This window comes from Dromaius novaehollandiae, chromosome 1 (assembly GCF_036370855.1).
Source record: "Dromaius novaehollandiae isolate bDroNov1 chromosome 1, bDroNov1.hap1, whole genome shotgun sequence".
Taxonomy (NCBI): Eukaryota; Metazoa; Chordata; class Aves; order Casuariiformes; family Dromaiidae; genus Dromaius; species Dromaius novaehollandiae.
Genome location: NC_088098.1, coordinates 188611250 through 188628165, shown reverse-complemented (window position 1 = coordinate 188628165; position 16916 = coordinate 188611250). Strand labels below are relative to the sequence as shown.

The 16916-nt window shown below is 39.4% G+C and overlaps 1 protein-coding gene across 5 annotated transcripts in view; it reads right to left on the bottom strand.

The window, feature by feature from the left end:
* FNDC3A (fibronectin type III domain containing 3A) overlaps positions 1 to 16916 on the bottom strand; it is a 123521-nt gene that overhangs the window by 29608 nt on the left and 76997 nt on the right. For all 5 annotated transcript variants that reach the window (XM_026108371.2, XM_026108370.2, XM_026108372.2 and 2 more), the window contains 5 exons: positions 15217 to 15489; positions 12604 to 12662; positions 3858 to 4015; positions 2677 to 2736; positions 103 to 241 (listed from right to left, as the gene is read on the bottom strand). In XM_026108371.2, coding sequence (XP_025964156.2) covers positions 103 to 241; positions 2677 to 2736; positions 3858 to 4015; positions 12604 to 12662; positions 15217 to 15489 — 689 coding nt within the window. The remainder of the gene's footprint in view (positions 1 to 102; positions 242 to 2676; positions 2737 to 3857; positions 4016 to 12603; positions 12663 to 15216; positions 15490 to 16916) is intronic.

The following is a 16916-nucleotide window of genomic DNA, read 5'->3' as shown; positions in this document are numbered from 1 at the left end:
GTTTCAGTTTCAACGAACTGGCATTTTATTGACTAAACAAATCTGAAAAAAAAATCAAAGAGCTTCAAACAATAATTTTAAAGTTTTTTAAACAATTCTTACCTTCCACTGCAGAGTAAGAGAATTTTTGGTCCGATTAGTTATCCTAGGAAGATTTGGAGCATCAGGTTCACAGCTCATGGTGGTAAAACTCTCTGCTTCTGAAGGACTCCCCTTTATGCAGTTGCTTTCTGCTTGGACTCTAAAGTGGAAAAGAGCCAGTAACATTTGCTTCAAAATCTGAACATATGATTTCCAAAGACGACTATTTCGAGTATTCAGAATTAAGTTACTGCCTTGTTAACTCATTCCTAAAATGTTACTGCTATAAATAAGAGGTGAAAGCATCAACAGAAATAATGCACAGGAAAAAAATCCTTTACTCTGGATGTACATATACTATCATTACCAGCTTTATTCTCATTACTATATTTGAAATACGTATAGTACTTGTACTTTGGTTCGGAAATAATGGTAATATATTGCAGACTCATTATCAGCTGTAGACATGTTAGCTGATATTCTGAATAATTCCTCTTCTGCAAGTGCTTTCTTGAGATGAGCAAGAGGAAGTATTGTTAGAATATCTTCGATGTTCCTCCAGGAGGTTGCTGAGTCTATGTTCACCCTGTCTTCTCCTTTAGTAAGACTATGCACTAGGTCTTCATGTACATCAGAAGACTGTTCTCTCTCAGCAAAGAGAAATTGTTTGTTTTTCTAATTGTCTGTTTTCTAATTAATTTTCTAATTTGTAATTTTTCTAATTTCCTCCAAAAATTAAGTATGGGATTATTTTCTGGCTTTTCTTCCCCAGCTGTACAGCCATGCCATGTCTCTTTCTTGGGTGAACACACAACGTTACTTTCTTCTGGGTATCTCACACTTGGTAGGCTCATTTCTGATTCCCCTGTTCCTTTTGAAAATCACCTTTTCTCCAATTGCTGGTACAAGACCTGTGCCATCTGCTTATGAATAGACAAAAGTTCTCACGTCAAAAGTTTTCACGTTGCCTGAACAGCAAGTCATAGGAAACGTAGCTTTGTAGAGTTCAAGGACAGGGACATCATGACAAGCATGCCAAACAGCTGAAGAGTTGAATAATGTTGCACAAAGTTGTTTGTCGTTGCATGCAGTAGCAAATAAGCAGTTCAGCAGTTATCTTTATATCTTAGCCTTTCTGGTCTTCACTGAGTTCAGGCAATGTTCAGACTGGAAGAATTCTGTTTAACTCCTAGTTTAGGAAGAGTTAAGACAGCTAAGCCTCAAAGAGCAATACTGCCATCTATTCTCATCCATACTCTATAATGACAAGGAATAAGAAAGAAAGAGTCTGAATGTAACCTGGCAAAAAAGGATTTATATAGGAAAAGGAAGTCCTAGGCTCTAACCCCTACGCTCTGTACATTTTCAAGTTAAATGTCATTGAGTAAAATGCCTAAACGCAACTAAGAACAGAGATGAAATCACAGATAACACCTGCACATCAAGGAACCTCAAAGTCAAGCTCCCATTCCTTCCTTCTCCTGAGCCCAAGCTGGGTCATATAGCAGCCCAGCTTTAATTGGGGGGGGGCTGATAAAGAACAGCCCAACTTTGTTTTGCTTCCAGTTTGGCAACCAGGACAATAACCTGAAAATGGCATTAGAAGATGCAGACTCCCTCACACTGATGGCCAGGAACCTAGCTCTCCCCACTCTGAGCAAATATTTTTTGAGCAAAACCACCCCCAACAAGACCATTATGCAAAGGGAAAAGATTTTCTCTCTAACCCCTACTGCTGATGTTCTAAACTTCATGTGTAAAGAGGCCCTTACTATACATTTCAGACTTGGGTCCTTACTCAGAAACATTTCTGTTCCCTTTGCTTCCTCTACCAGCTGCCTCTAAATGGCTCAAGAGAGGCAAATCCTTCATATGCTGCACTTTCAGTCGCTTCTCAGAAGATGCTCTCTATTTGCAATTATTTCTTAAAAAGACAATACTTTTAAGGAAGCTGTAATTTCTGCATTTGCAATTTTATTTTTTTATAATCTGGTATATCCATATTATTATTATTACTATTAAACTAGGAAATAAGGCAACTCTCCAATATGCAAAAAAGGAAGAAGAACACCCAACTGCATCTTTTCAACCCCACGCTAATTCTTCAGTAGGATGTAAAGGTGCAGCAGATTCTACCAGAACTGCAGGATTAAATTGAGCTGGGACATACTCAATAACGTGTATGGGGATGGGGTCTGCTGGAGCAAAGTGAAAGCAGCATAAAGTATTCTTTAAGTGGCCAGTAGTGAGAACACTGCTGTGCAAGGTACACATCTGTGCCATCTCTGTGTTTTCCTCAAGGGGAAAAAATACAAGTATCACTGTGTTGGCATGACAAAAGATGAAAAGAGCATGGATGGTTGGACGAGGGAGCAACAATACTCCCTTATGTCTTCCAAACTGGACTGACTGGACAGCTAAGCCAAAATGTTTGGCTTGAGAACAGTAGTATCTCAGCTAACTACCACAGTGACTCAAAGGAAGATGAGATGTGGTAAAGACAATCTCTGAAGGCTTATGAAATGAAATACACAGATACAATGACATTTTTAAACATGACCATTGAATTTTATGGATAAAAAGGAGGGTACTCACTTTACGTGGTAATCAGTTGCTGGCCTGAGATCATTTACAGTAACTTTGTTTTCTTCTCCACTGGAAAGAGGTATGATTTAGTTTAAGAGACTTTCAGAATCTCAGACATTTTTAAAAAAGATACATCATCTATCTAACACACTCACGTAACAATCCAGGACTACACCCTGTAAGAAATATATTTGCTAACACTTTGTTTCTACTGCTAAATTTGGCAAAATAAAGATGCATTTATCTTTGAATTTTAGGGTTTTTTTTGTATTTAGAATGATGATTTTCCTCTTTAGTCTGTAACACCAGCTGCACCAGTGCTAGAGTATGTGCACGTGTATGCATGTATGTTATTACATTAAAAATACACTGAACTGCCAGGCCCTTTAGAAACACACATTTATAACAATGAGCCAAGAATGTGAGAACTGTAAATGAGTGCATTTGTGATAGTCTAGTAAGCAGAAAAGACACCAAAATGACATACATTCATCTGGCTTCACTGAGAACAGCTTATGTCAGAAATACACTCCTTTCTTTCCCTCTAGGATCTAGGACAGGGATATCCAACCTCTGATCATGAACTTCTCCGAAGAAATCCATGCAAGGTGATTAAGATAAACTAGCTAAATACAAAAGTTATATATAATTATAAAAAGCTGTACAGCCTTAATAGCAAATTATATGGGCAAATTTCAAATTCAAAGTTGGAGAGTTTTGCTCGTTTTGCTGCTGCTGGAGTTGTGTTCTGTGGGAATCTTTTTACTTTATTTCATGTCATAAAGACTGCCTCACGCCAAGGGCATTTCCAGAGAAAGAAGGCATGGCCCTACTGGAGTAGAGGTATATGCCAAAGTAAATAACTACAAATACAATTTGTATTTCTCACTATTTGTATATCTCACTGTTTGAGAAACCATATTCTCTACTGTAGCTAGTTGAAATACAGCTAAGCGATGTTGGAAGCATACTTTAATATCAAAGAATAAAGTCTTTAAATTCTAATCACTGGTAGACACTTCAGCAATAAAACAGCCATTTTTACTGAAAAAAGTAGCCTGCTTCAAAAGTGAAGTTACACACAAAACTGCTAATTATCTCAATCTGCAGACAGCAGGCAGACTATTAATGAGGTTTTAATGCACATAATCCAATGCGATAGTAATTAAATAAAGATAATGAACACCTACCTATATACGGTTTTGTATTTTCCATCTTTTCCCGTGTTTGAAATCATAACTTCGTAAGTATAAACCTCTGGTATATTATTCTTATCAGTGTCTTCTCCGATATCACTGGATGGAGGGGACCAGGCAAGCAGTGCTGTTCTTGCCTGAATGTCCGATACCTGTAGAAACACAACGTTTGAGAATTCTGCCATTTAAATGCTACTGTATGTAAGTGCTGCTTTGCTATGTAGGACAAAATAAGAGAGAGGAAAATCAAATACTATTAGCATATCAGAGTATGTATACTGGTATGATGGCTACTAATTTTTTTTTTCTTTTTAACAGATGAAACCAGGCCGGAAATACCAGAAATGTCACTTGAAAACTGCTATCCTAAGGCACCGGCTGCAAAGAAAACCTTTAAGTAAGGACTGCCACCTAGTGGCTAAACACAGAGGAACAGCTTCATTTACGAAGCACAGAGGACGGTGAATGTATATTGTGAAATCAGTCATTTCATTAAAAGGCATAACTGGCATTATGATTTTTTAAAATACCTTCTCATTGACTCATTAGGTTTTCATATGCAGTATGTAAGAGCTCAGGAAAGTCTCCAAAATTGGCATTACTGTAACAGATACATAAAGAAATTGCTTTGGGCACTTAATCATGACTGTGAAAAGCAGACTCTTCCATTAGATTAGAAATTGTTTGCTAATTACCCCAGGAAATGTTTGTTAATCAGCGTATTAACCGGGTGACTACCTGAGACTCTATTCCAATTTCTGTTCGTGGAAGAAGCACACAGTCTGGGCTCAGGTGCTCGCAATGAACCACGCTCAAAAAGGGCATACGCCTCTGGGCAACATCCCCACAAACTCCTGCGGTGGTGCCTGCCCAGCCCACCCTGCCCAGAAAGGCCTGGACTGGGTAACAACGGTTAGCGTGAGAGAAATATGAGTATGATCAGTGTGTGTGAATGCAACCCCCTAAACTGCCTGAGAAGCCCAGACGGGTCACGCTACAGGCAGCAACCATCAGGTGGATTAAACAGTAACCAGGGAATTACAAAGAGACTTTTGAGACAAAGAAGGGATCAGCTCCTGAAGTATAAAAGTAGCATGAAAACCTGTAGCAGGGCCAAGGGACACTGGAGTGGAACAGAGCGACAACCCAAACCTGGCCTGACAACGCGAGCAGTGTCCTGCTGGTGGCACGACTGCCATCCTCCCGGTTGGCTGCCATGAACGGCCACTCTCCAACCAGCGTGGTGGCAGCGCAGGGTGCGACAGGCGGGCACCCGCGGCTCAGGTGTGCGTGTGCCGCCTGGCGGGGGCTTTCTCTTGGGCCTGGGGAGTCGCCGACTGCAGGGAGCACCAGCGTTATGCACACAGCTAGCGCACCCACATCTCCTACCGGAGACATGCCATCAGGGGCACCCAACGCCCAGAAGAGTGGCTGTTGCTTGAAACCCACAGGCCCTCTCCATGTGTGCGTGTTTTGCCGGGGAAAATGCTGGTACCTTTGCAGGTGCATGCGTGTGACACGAACTTTTTAGGACTAGTTATAGAAGGATACTTAGAAATTTATGGGTGTCTACTAATACTTTGCATGGGTCTAGTAATGTGGTTTATGTAGTATACCTATCTATTTTCAATCATTTCATAAACAAATTGAAAACCCTGGCCATCATATGAAATGCCTAGTTTCACAGTATCACTGTAACATATATGTTTTGCGAATAATTACTTCTGTAAAACAGTTCCCAGAGTATCAGAATTAAAATGGTATCTTCACAGCTGGTAGTCTTAAATTGCTATAACGTGCTGAACCTAATGCCTGAATAGACTGACTGCAAGAATGAAGCAGAGGAAATGACTTAGTGATAACAGCCAGACAGAAGAGAGGAAAGGTAACTCCAACAAGATGAACCTTTCCGAATGCCTTGGAGATACCATCGTAACACCGGCACGTGATGAAAGACAACAAACGGCCCCCACGTGCTAACAGGACTGTACATCACATCCTGAAAGGGATCTAAAGATAGCAAGATCATTCACTAAAATTACTGGAAACGGAATTTGAAGTTTGGCAACTTCAAATTCCACCTTAATCTAACAGTCAGGATCCACACTAAGTGCAACCACCTTAGTATAATCCTAGCATTTCTGGAAGACTTCAGAGTTGTGGGAAGGCATCTGAGCAGGTAAAATCTCCCTCGCAGATAACTTAATCTCCCTCTTGTGTTGCTGCAGAAAGGTGACTGGGGATATTGATGGAAAGAGATGTGGCTTCCTGAAGTACCTACTATATGCCAGGATTAGTAGGTCCTACTTCTGTGTCTAGTCTGTTCTTAACGACCTCCAATGATTAATACTCCACTGTAAAATGATCTATTCTTATGTTTAGCTACCTAATGGTTGAAAAATTTCTTCTAATGTCCAGCCAGAATCTCCCTTACTACCTATTAAAACCATTACTACTTGTCCTAGCCACCAAGGATTAACTATTCCCTTCTGCAATATTTTTACCTATTTGAAGTCTGTTAGCATTTGTGTCTCCCCTCAGTTTTCTAAATCTCTGATCATTCTCTCTACTCTCCTTGACTATCTCTTGCTCTTCCATTATCTTTAGTGATATGCCCAAAACTGTACGTAACAGTCTATCCAGTGCTTTACCAATGCCGAACTGCCTTATACACTCTACAGATTATATTTCTCTTCATACATCTCTGTATGTTCATCTTTTATAATAGGAAAAATAATATGGTTGGTATTAATGAAAGTTGACATGACATCTTATAGGAGCATTAAAAAATTAATGGTTTGAACTACTTAGTACAGACAGAACAGCAAGGTTGGGAGGGACAAAGACAAGATTACAGAGTAGCAGACAACTTACAGGACTTTGAATCTTCACAAACTAAAGTTCTGACTAGTAAAATTGAACCTGGAGTACTAGTGGAAATCTGTTATATACCAACGAGAGTCTACGGAGAACAGGATCAAACGTTCCTAAAGTCTCTGACTGAAAGAAAAATGATATCCTGAATTAATCCTACTTGGGCAATGTTTGTTGGTCAACTCACATAAACCAGAACTTCCGTAGTGCTTCTGAAATAACAAATGACAACTGTTAACACAGTAACTACAAAACAATGAAATGGTATTATGTACTGAGCTAAAAATCAGTGAGTATGTAGGTTGTTCTGGTTGTTTTACTTTGTGTAAATAAAGCGTGTCACTAATCAGTATTATGAAGATCTGAAGCTTTGTTGGAGCCAGTTTGCCAAAGCTTAAAACCAACAATCAAGAACAGAACACGAACAGAAATACAAAGTGTTGCAAATTAAGGCCATCTTAACGGTACATAAAAAGCTGTAGTGTATAAAACCTATATAAATTCTATATACGTATGCACATATACATCCATGTATGTGGGGGAAAAGGGAAGTAAATGTTAGTCACTAAGTTACCCTTTTTTAAAACAGAATTTACAAGCAAACTTAGAAGATTCGGTGAAACGAAAACAGCTAATAGGTTTAAAGACAATGAAAGATAATTAAAAATCTATCAGGAAACTACCAAGTCAGATATTGCTCTACTAGTGTTGGATAAAAAAGTCAAAACTAAAAAGTAACGTAGGAGAGAAAGCAGCACTTAACAGCTATTTCCATCCTGTACTTGCAAAGAGGCAGAAATTCATATCCATCTTATATGACACCATAGTTGGACTAGAAAATTTATAACCTGCAGCAAAGTCATTGGGCTCAACAGATGGTGCCCAATGAAAGTGAATGGTCGGCAATAAAACAGTTGGTTAGACTAAACTACCGGTTTCCCTTCGATGATGTACATTCACATTAAACCAAGGAGAGGCATGAAGCCAAGCCTAAACTAACAAGCACTGCAGAAGAGCACTGGGGAGTGAACTACTTGGAGAACACACATAAGAGGCACGTACCTTAAAGCCTTGGAGAACATGCTCAGGTGTGGAAAAACAACAAGAGGTACAACTCTTTGGCAGGGATAAGTGTTGGAAATAATTTCCAGCCCTGTCCCTTATACACCTGAACCCTGCTACAACTGCTACCAGCTCCCTTTCTGCACCCCCAGAGAATACGGTTGGCTGAGTGTGGGGTCCCTAGAAATACAGCTTGTGTGTGAGGAGTCAGTAATGGGACAAAAGGAAGAGAGACTGTAGGAGTGGGACAGAGTAAAGGTTAGGAGCTACCAGACCAGACAATATATACGTTCTTCTGTGCTTACGCTCTAAATGATGCTACACTAATTTTTAAGTTTTGGAGCTTTTTAATATATTCATGTAGGTGTTTGAATGGAGTATGTCCAATCACTTATAGCTGCCAAGAAATCACAGCTGCAAATACTGATGAGAGAATCAAAAAATGTAATTTAAGTCCTTTTTGACTCTTGTTTATAAAACATTTGATACTACTTTTCAGATTCATCTTTCAGCTCCTCAGATAATGATTCATGAAGACAAGCCTAGTTCCAGTTTATATCCTATATTGTTCCTCACAAGATTATTAAGGGACAGAAAAAAAGTATTAAAAGATTAGAATGGCTAAAATTAAGATTTCCTGTAAAATCTTAACTTTTCCCTATTGTGTATATGCATTATGGTAGTTTCCACGAGCACATACTATTTTAATACAAACCTCCAGCTTCACAGTGTTCATTAAGTAGGAAATTATTCAATATTTTCATTTATATTTGTTGTTCAATAACGGCCCCAATACCTTGCCTTTTGAACACTACTCAGAACTCTAGTATGGAAACAAAATTTCTGAAGTTTCAGAAATTCCTATTAGTATAGCACCTAAGCACGGAACACTAGCATATTTTCAGAAATCTGTGTTATATGAGGTGGCAAAAAGGTGTATTTCCGAGGAACAAAGGTTAAGATCAAAAGAATTCACTATTTTCAGGTGACTGATTGAGGTACTTAGGACTTGCTTTTTCAGAGAACTTGTCATTACCTATGACCTCGTATGCTTATTCAAGCAAGTGCAATTTATTTTAGTTGCAGATCTGAGCACTCTGTGCTTCTGCAAAGCAGATTACAATGCTCAAAGTCAGGCCCTTGCACTGAAGAAACTAAGTGGTGGGCATGTCTACACTAGCAGTCCAGCTGACAAAAGTGAATCTCTTCATCTATGCTTCACGTACTTTGGGTCACACAAAGGAGCAGTTTCAGCATGTGCAAACTGGATTACATTCAGAGGAAACTAAACCAAGACTGCTGCTCCAAGGCCAACAGCAGCACAAGGTGACCAGTGAGTGGGCTGCATCATGTTCCAAAGACCTCCAGCATGTACAGAACACGCACGAGTCATAAAACACAAGGCACTCCCAAAGGCTTTACATGCCATATAACTAACCCTCAAATTCCCTGCTTCTAGCAAATTCCCTTCTCCACCTATATTATTCTGAGTCTCTAACTCCTCTTCCCATTAAATACCCAATCTTCTGCTCCATTTCTTTCTTTGCTTCTGCCTTTTCAGGTCCCCTTGTTTTTGCTTCCTTTTCTATTTGGTTAATGGATGTGACAGTTGGTAAAGACTCTGCTCAAAGGCTGAGGATTCAACATGGTGCAACCTGCAGAATCACCCCATTTTTACATTTGGGTTGAGAGGGTTCGACATCTCTCTGGTAGAAAGATCAGCTAGTAGCAGTACCAGGCGTTTACCAACTTGACTATCACTGCCACAGATGAAAGGACTGGCAATCCATACCGGGAAAAGTTTAAGAAAATGAAAGCTATGTTTGTAAAAACAGAACACTAACGGGAGTTTGGGGGCAGCAAGGTTGACCCAAACTATGCAGAACTGAAGGAAACACATGTGAACGAAAGCACTCCACGGCATGTACCATCTGATTAGATATGCACGTCCTGGGCCTAGACATTGAGATACAGGACAGCCCAGGTTAGGTCCCAGCCTTAAAACTACTTTGAGCTCCCTGGCACAGGACACGGGGCAATGGACATTGCATTTGACAGCGAGTGTATGATCATCTGGTTGTATTACCATCACCACGGCCAACATCCAATTTTCCCTGTGCTAGCATTCAAGTTCAACCAGAGAATGGAGTGCTGATGACCCGTCAAGAGAAACATCATGGCACGATCTCTAAATACAGTACTTCAAGCAAAAATTTCATCAAAAACCAGAAGGAGTATTTCTGATGAGAACTGCAGAGAAGGTGGGAAAGGAACACAAACTCTCGGTTCATGTGTGGGAGGGTGAGGAAAAGGTTTCCTTGGAGAGACTGTGAGAAGGTTGTTTCTGATCCTGCAATGTCTAAGTAGGTGATACAGCCTCCCTTCCTCTTATCAGATCACACTCCCCCAAGCTGCGACGTCAACTAGTCTTCCATCCACCCACAGCCCTGACAGTCCTTTGCTTTTGCAAAGCAAAATAAGAAGCAAGAAATGTTGCCAAGTGCCAGAAGTCTCGCTTGCTGCCTCTTTTTTTGCTACTGTTTAGTCTGTAGTAGACCACTACTGCCCAGGCCTGTGAAGTTTTCTGTTGCCTGCAGAGAGCATTTACAGGCACGCAGTAACATGCAATGCTCAAGAAAGGACATAGCGGGGAGGGAGAACAGTGAAACTAGCCATGCTTGCCTAAAAGGCATAGACAGTTGAGTGTTGCAGGTGGAAGGAAGTGAGGGGAAATAAGACAACAAGGAAATATTAGCACGCTATAACTTTTTTGTATGTCATTTGCAACACAGTAGAAGATAACAAATTTTAATCACACTTCTCAGTCTCACTCTGACCGCCCCAGGATGCTCAGGGTTGTCATTTTCCTTGGCAATGAAGTCATTGATGGCATCCCAGACTCGGATAACATCCTGTATGCCCTGACTGCTGGCACAGGGCTGTGCATACATCTGCAAGAGAAACTGGTCCTCATACTTCCAGTCAGGATAGAAAGGATCATCCAAATTCTCAGAGTCGAGAGAGCATAATAGGCACTCATGCTTTGAAGATCACTGGGAAGATCCGTGTCTAGCATGTCCCACTGACGCTGCACTGTCTTGCAGTAAACTAAACTAACAGTAAACCCACGCCATTCTGATGCAGCATTTGACTAAATTAGGCATATGCTTCCATGTTAGTATAGAACCTCATCACCCAGAGACAAAAGGAGCCTAAAACAACTGTCTCCTTAGTTACATAGCCCTGATCCATTCCTAATAGGTCTATCTTGTACAGTGAATGGCAGGGACCTACAGAAAAAACATGCTATCAGATACAGACTCTCCTATTTATTCCCACAACCACAATCACTTCTTTCCCTTCTTCAGCTTCCTGAAGTCCTGGTCCTTATCATTCATTCTTCATTCCAGCCTGAACTCCTCACTTACTCAACTGCAGTCTTCAGTCCTACATTACAATTCTGGTGTCCTTGACCAACCAACCTTAATCTTTCTCAAGCTCTTTCAGTCTCTTGACACTACTCCCTGGGTTGCCCACTGCTTACTGACAAGACATTCAGAATCCCTCCACCGTCCCAGCACCAGTCTGTTTGTAAGAATAGTGAACAGAAAAGCCATTTGTTCTCCATCTTGTTCTTCCAGTACTTCACAACCACTGTTCTACTTGCTCCTGGTCTCATTTTCCCATCCTAGACTCCTCATCTATTTTAAGATCCCTCTGTCTTGATTGTCCTTCATACCCGGGTTCTCTGTCAGAGGTGTCTCCATACCTATCACTTCCTTCCTCTGGCACACTTTATAATATTCCTAAGCAATCTTGCCAGTCCCAGCTTCTTCTCCAGAAATTCTTTTTATTGCCTCTCCACTGCCTCCAGTGTCCAAGGTCATCCTGTCCAACATTACTGAACTTGATTGTCATAGCTACTGTTGTCACTCCAGCAATCGCTAGAACCAGCTTACTCCCCATTTCTTCATCTCAGCTCCCTCAACTGCTTCTTACAGACCTTTTGCCTCTCCTTACCTAATTCAGACAGCTTCCTCTTCCAAGCTGCTTAGCTACCCAAGACATGGGGCACTGAAGACATATTACACCATTCTGATGCTAGGACACAGCAGGGGATCCCAAGCATTCAGGACTCTCTCTACAATTACAATCCCTGCTCAGCCCTTGCAGCACCAGGCTATAAAATAATCTATACAAGAAGAATTAAGACTGGGACACTAAAATTGGGGTCAGGTTGCCTTGGAGCTGAAGGGCAGAAAGTGTGTAGCTGACGAATAGCAATGTTACAAGCCCTGTGACAACTCCATCTGACCCTTTTTCCTTCCTCCTTTTCCCTGTATGCCATTCCTTCTGTTAAAAATTTGCTTTATTAGCTATGTGATTTGAGCCAAATGGATAAGAAACTGTGGCTGCATGTGTGGAGGAGTGATCCCTGATTTTGAGGGGAGTAGCTGGCTGGCTGGACAAAGCCATGGCCAGCTCCTCCTGAAGCTTCACTTGCAAGGACTTTTTGTAGTTTACAATAGGAAATATGGATTGTTTTCATTCAGGAGGACTGATGACACAGGAGTTCACGAGGTGGCCAAGAAAATACTGAGTATTAAAATAATTATAGCTTCATAAATATTGATCAATTGAATATGACTTTTACCATTTACATTTTGGTGACTGCAAATTAAGTGCATTTTCATTACTGCTGAGAATTAAAGACCCTTTAAACTTGGCACAGAGAAAAGGAAGCGTAACTGTATAAAATAGGAACAGATACTTTCAGATTTTATGGAAAGCCACATCTACTTACCACTGGCTTGGCTATATTAGAAAGAAGTGCTTCAAGTGCTTTTGTTTCTTCATCCTTTTCTTAAAAAACAAAATCAAAGCAAACAAGTACCCACGAATCATTATTCAGTGATTTTACATTGAAATAGCTTTTAAAGTTCAAAAAGTACAGTACACAGGAACTGAAGTACATACAAAATAGAACACCTTGCCAACTTGATTCATTTAGGCTGACATAAACCTGAAAAAGCTCCCAAAGAAGTTGTTCATATAAAACTATTTCTAAATCTGTTCTGTGATGTAACGAAATACAGAAAGCGTGGTTATCTTTTATTAATGTATTATGTTAAACTACTGCTCTGGACAACTTAATCTCTCTGCTATCAGAGAGATCTTCTATACATTTCTCTTGGGATGCAGACTAACAATCAAGCTACAGTAGTTTATATATGTTACTGCACATCAGCTGGAACACTACTGGTAACACTGCTGGCCTCTCTCAATTGCGAGGTGGCAAACCTTAGTTTCACCTTCAGTTACATCTCAGGGAAAGTGATCTAAGGCATTTTGCTTCAACTGAAGGTACACCTGAGGTGCTCAGAGTATTCAGGAGGCTTACAGAAAATATTTTATGGGCCTTCTCTTACACACCACTGTGATGATCAAATTATAGTATTAGGTAAGTGAACAGGCTATGCAGAGTTTTGTAGGTGCTGCCAGGCATTTTTCATTCACTTAAAGACACACCTTAAAGTTAAAACAATAAATCCTGGAAAAATTCTTAAAAAGAAATCAAGTCAAATCTATTTACGATTTTATATTTCTAAGGTTTTTTTTGCAGTTGAAATTGATTAAATGCACTCCTGATTTCTGTTTGTTACCACAATTCTAGGTCACGGTACATTGTATTTCCTCCTTTTAAATCAAGCTTGTCATTTTCCAAAAGCCTCCTGAATTAAATAAATTTGAAAAGTGGGCTTGCTGAAGTTAGCTCACAGATAAGTAACAGCAAGTAAACTGAAGCCAAGGCAGATATTACTCTGAAACCACAGCGAGAAGTACTCATCCAAAGTCTGGAGCAACAGTTTGGTGAATGTTCCTAGTTGCTGAACTTAGATTGCATCTTAAAAGTGTCCCTTGCTACTAAGCTTTCACATGGTCTCATCTACAAATAAGTTTTTAACAGTTCTTGTAGGTGAACATACTTCCTGGTCTTGGTTAGATGCACTGTCTTCACGTTCTTTCTGGGCTATACCAAAATACATGGGCAAAACCCATCATCTCACAGGAAGCTTCAACTAGTTGAGAACATCCTGATTTGTTTCCCTCAGAATGAACAGTTACACTTCCCTATTCTAAATAAATTGCACTCAACTAACGACAAGCCTTTGATGCCGATTTCTGAACCTGAAGTGCTGTGCCAGTGGCTTATAAGTTGTGTAGTGACACAGTCTCAGATGTGACAATGACTGCAAGACTAAGATCGAGTGAATTTTGTCCATTTATCAGATTATGAGCTTCGCTAGGAAACAGAAGTATTAATAATAAATACATTCCCTATGGTAGTGTTGTAGAAAACATGAAGTCTCATTTGAAGTTTCAGTCCTTATTTTGAAGGGGTTCAACAGCAGAAGTTCATAAGTCATTTAACATTCTACAAAGATGACTGCATTAACAACTCCAGCCTTTAGGCACAATAAAACTTCCTGGTTAAGGGTACTGAATGTTTGCATAAAAGATTGATTCTTCTTGAACCCTGCTTTGACTGCAAGGAATACAAAAATCAGTGCAGTGCACCCCCTTTAGCAAAGCCGCAAAACTAATACAACAAACTCAGATTCACATCATCCCACTCATTAATCTGGTGTAGCCCTGAAGAGTCCTGTAGCTCCAGCCTCCACACCAGCAATGATCACACAGGAACTTCTTATCCTCATTCATAGATCAGTATGGTTCTGTTACTCTGTATGTTGTTGGTGTTTCTGCCTCTTTTCTCACTGGGGGTATATACTGCTTTATCCACTAATTCCTATACCCATTTCTATCTTCATAACACCTGCCATGCTACTTTGAACTCTCGGTGTACCTCCCTATGTTTATTCTTCATTAGGCAAAAGAAACATTACACAAAACACTTCCTAAGGACTAGTCCTTTTCTCCAAAGGCCTTTCAATAATGAATTGGTAGGGACAGGCATTATGTGCAACAATATCCCTTTTAAGAAATATTCCTCTTTAACAAATTGAATGTACATCTCCTCTATCAAAGGCCCTATTTCTTTCCACGTTTTCTATACTACCAAGCAGACCATCAGTACTCAGTGATTAATCAAAGTGTGAGCACCAAAGAAACTTCAGCCAAAGCCCAGATTTTTCTTTAAGCAGTGTTATGGAATATGACAAATACTGTTTGTTCAAATCTACGTGGAGACCTGTAAGTCAGTAGTTTTGTTTTCTTAGGCTTATCCTTTGAAGGTAAGGAGCAGGTCAGTTGTCCTTAACTCCATTCTATGCAAATCAGGGCAGTTATGGGCTACCACACATGATTGTCAAAGTATTGTATTCTGTCTACAAAGATTATGCTCAGCCAGACACTGCACTTGCGTGACAGGTATATTATTTTTGTTAACACTTACCTTCTACTTCTGTGTCTGTCTGAGAATTGCTTTTTCCTTTACCAACAGGCTTGCTCTTGGTAGAACCTGTGCTTACACCAGCTGCATCCTGTCCCTTTGTAAGTCCATTATGTTCATTTGTAGGAGAAGGACATTTCTGAGGAGATGACGGAGGACTATTTAATTTATCCTTCTGAGTTCCATGTCGATCTTTTAATTTTTTTTGTAACCGCTCATATGTTTTACTAGACCTTTCATCTCTAAAGTTGGATCTTCCATGAGCAGGCAGAGTATCTAAATGAAACAAAGGGAAGAAAAATACAAAAAATTTCATTAAGAACAGCATGCATTTACAAATCTATTTTAAAGATGCTATATGAGTTAAGTGTATGCTTGTGTGCGCTTTCAGTGTGTTACAGTGAAATTAGACCTATCTTCTTATTGTAAAACTGAAACTGTCCAGCAGGTAAAAACTTTTATACACTGAAGTGCAACCTTTCCTTTCATTTTCTAGTTAAAAAATGGATCTTAAGATGTTTCTATGTTCTTCTTTGGACTAAAGGTGCAGAAAAAAGTCAACACAGAAAAAAACACTGCTACTTTATTACACGGGATTAGGGCTGCTGTAATGCTGAATGAAAAACACAGAAGTTTCAAGTTTTGGAACACAACTACAGCTCTATTATTTTAATAGCGTTTCAGCAGAAATCAATAAAAAACCCTTCAAAAGTATAGCACAACTGAAAGATATTAGAAGAGTGAAGGTAGTATGGCTAGGTCCTGTAAGTACACTGTATCTGTACACAAAAACCTGAAGCACTGCTGCAGTTTCATCAAAACGTCCCATCACTGAGTCAGAACATCCATTTGGAAGAAAAAAAAAGTCACTACTAGGCTAATGGAAAAAATAAAACTGCAGATTGGTGAATTTTTCTGTACAATTCTAACATTTTTATTCATTTCATCTTTATGCTTAGAAACACCTTAAAGATTCAATGAAGACTTAACCAGTATATCACATGGCAGCAACTCTTTTTCTTTAGGGCAATGCTATCTGTGAGAAATGAGGAAAATAGCTGTTTTGAGTTATATTTATGGACGAAAGAGATTTGTCTCAGGATGAACAAACTATGTCTTTTTTCTTAGTTTATGAACCATTCGTATTTAAAAGAAAAGCTTTGTAACATGAAAAGAAGAATTAGACAGAAGAGAACCGATCTCAATTTACAGTCACAAAACCATTTTTAAAATTGATTATTTATCAAAACCTGCTTTTCTTAACTGTATTCTTAAATCAACCCAATTATGAAAAAAAAAATTAAAAATATCTGAGTTTATTTTTAAACATTTGAGAATTAAAAAATCTTCAAATTCCAGCAACAACTCAGATAACACAATCATTTGTCCTCCAGAAAAGATGGAAAGAACTGAAAATTATCAGCAGAGTGTAAATTGGGACATATGCAAAAAAAAAATATTATTTTTCACACATTTAATTCCATAAATGCAGACTATTTTAAAATCTGCTGGAACAACGATGGAAATTTCAATGTGCCAGTATATTCCTGTATTCTGCAAAAATGAAGGGTTGTGCTACACAAAGTGAGGCACCCAGTAACCTCATTCCCCTAAGGACATGGAAATTTTGCCACCAACTTCAGCAGAACCAATACATGACCTCTGAGTTTCTAGAATATAAATGCCAACAGATTATAATGCAG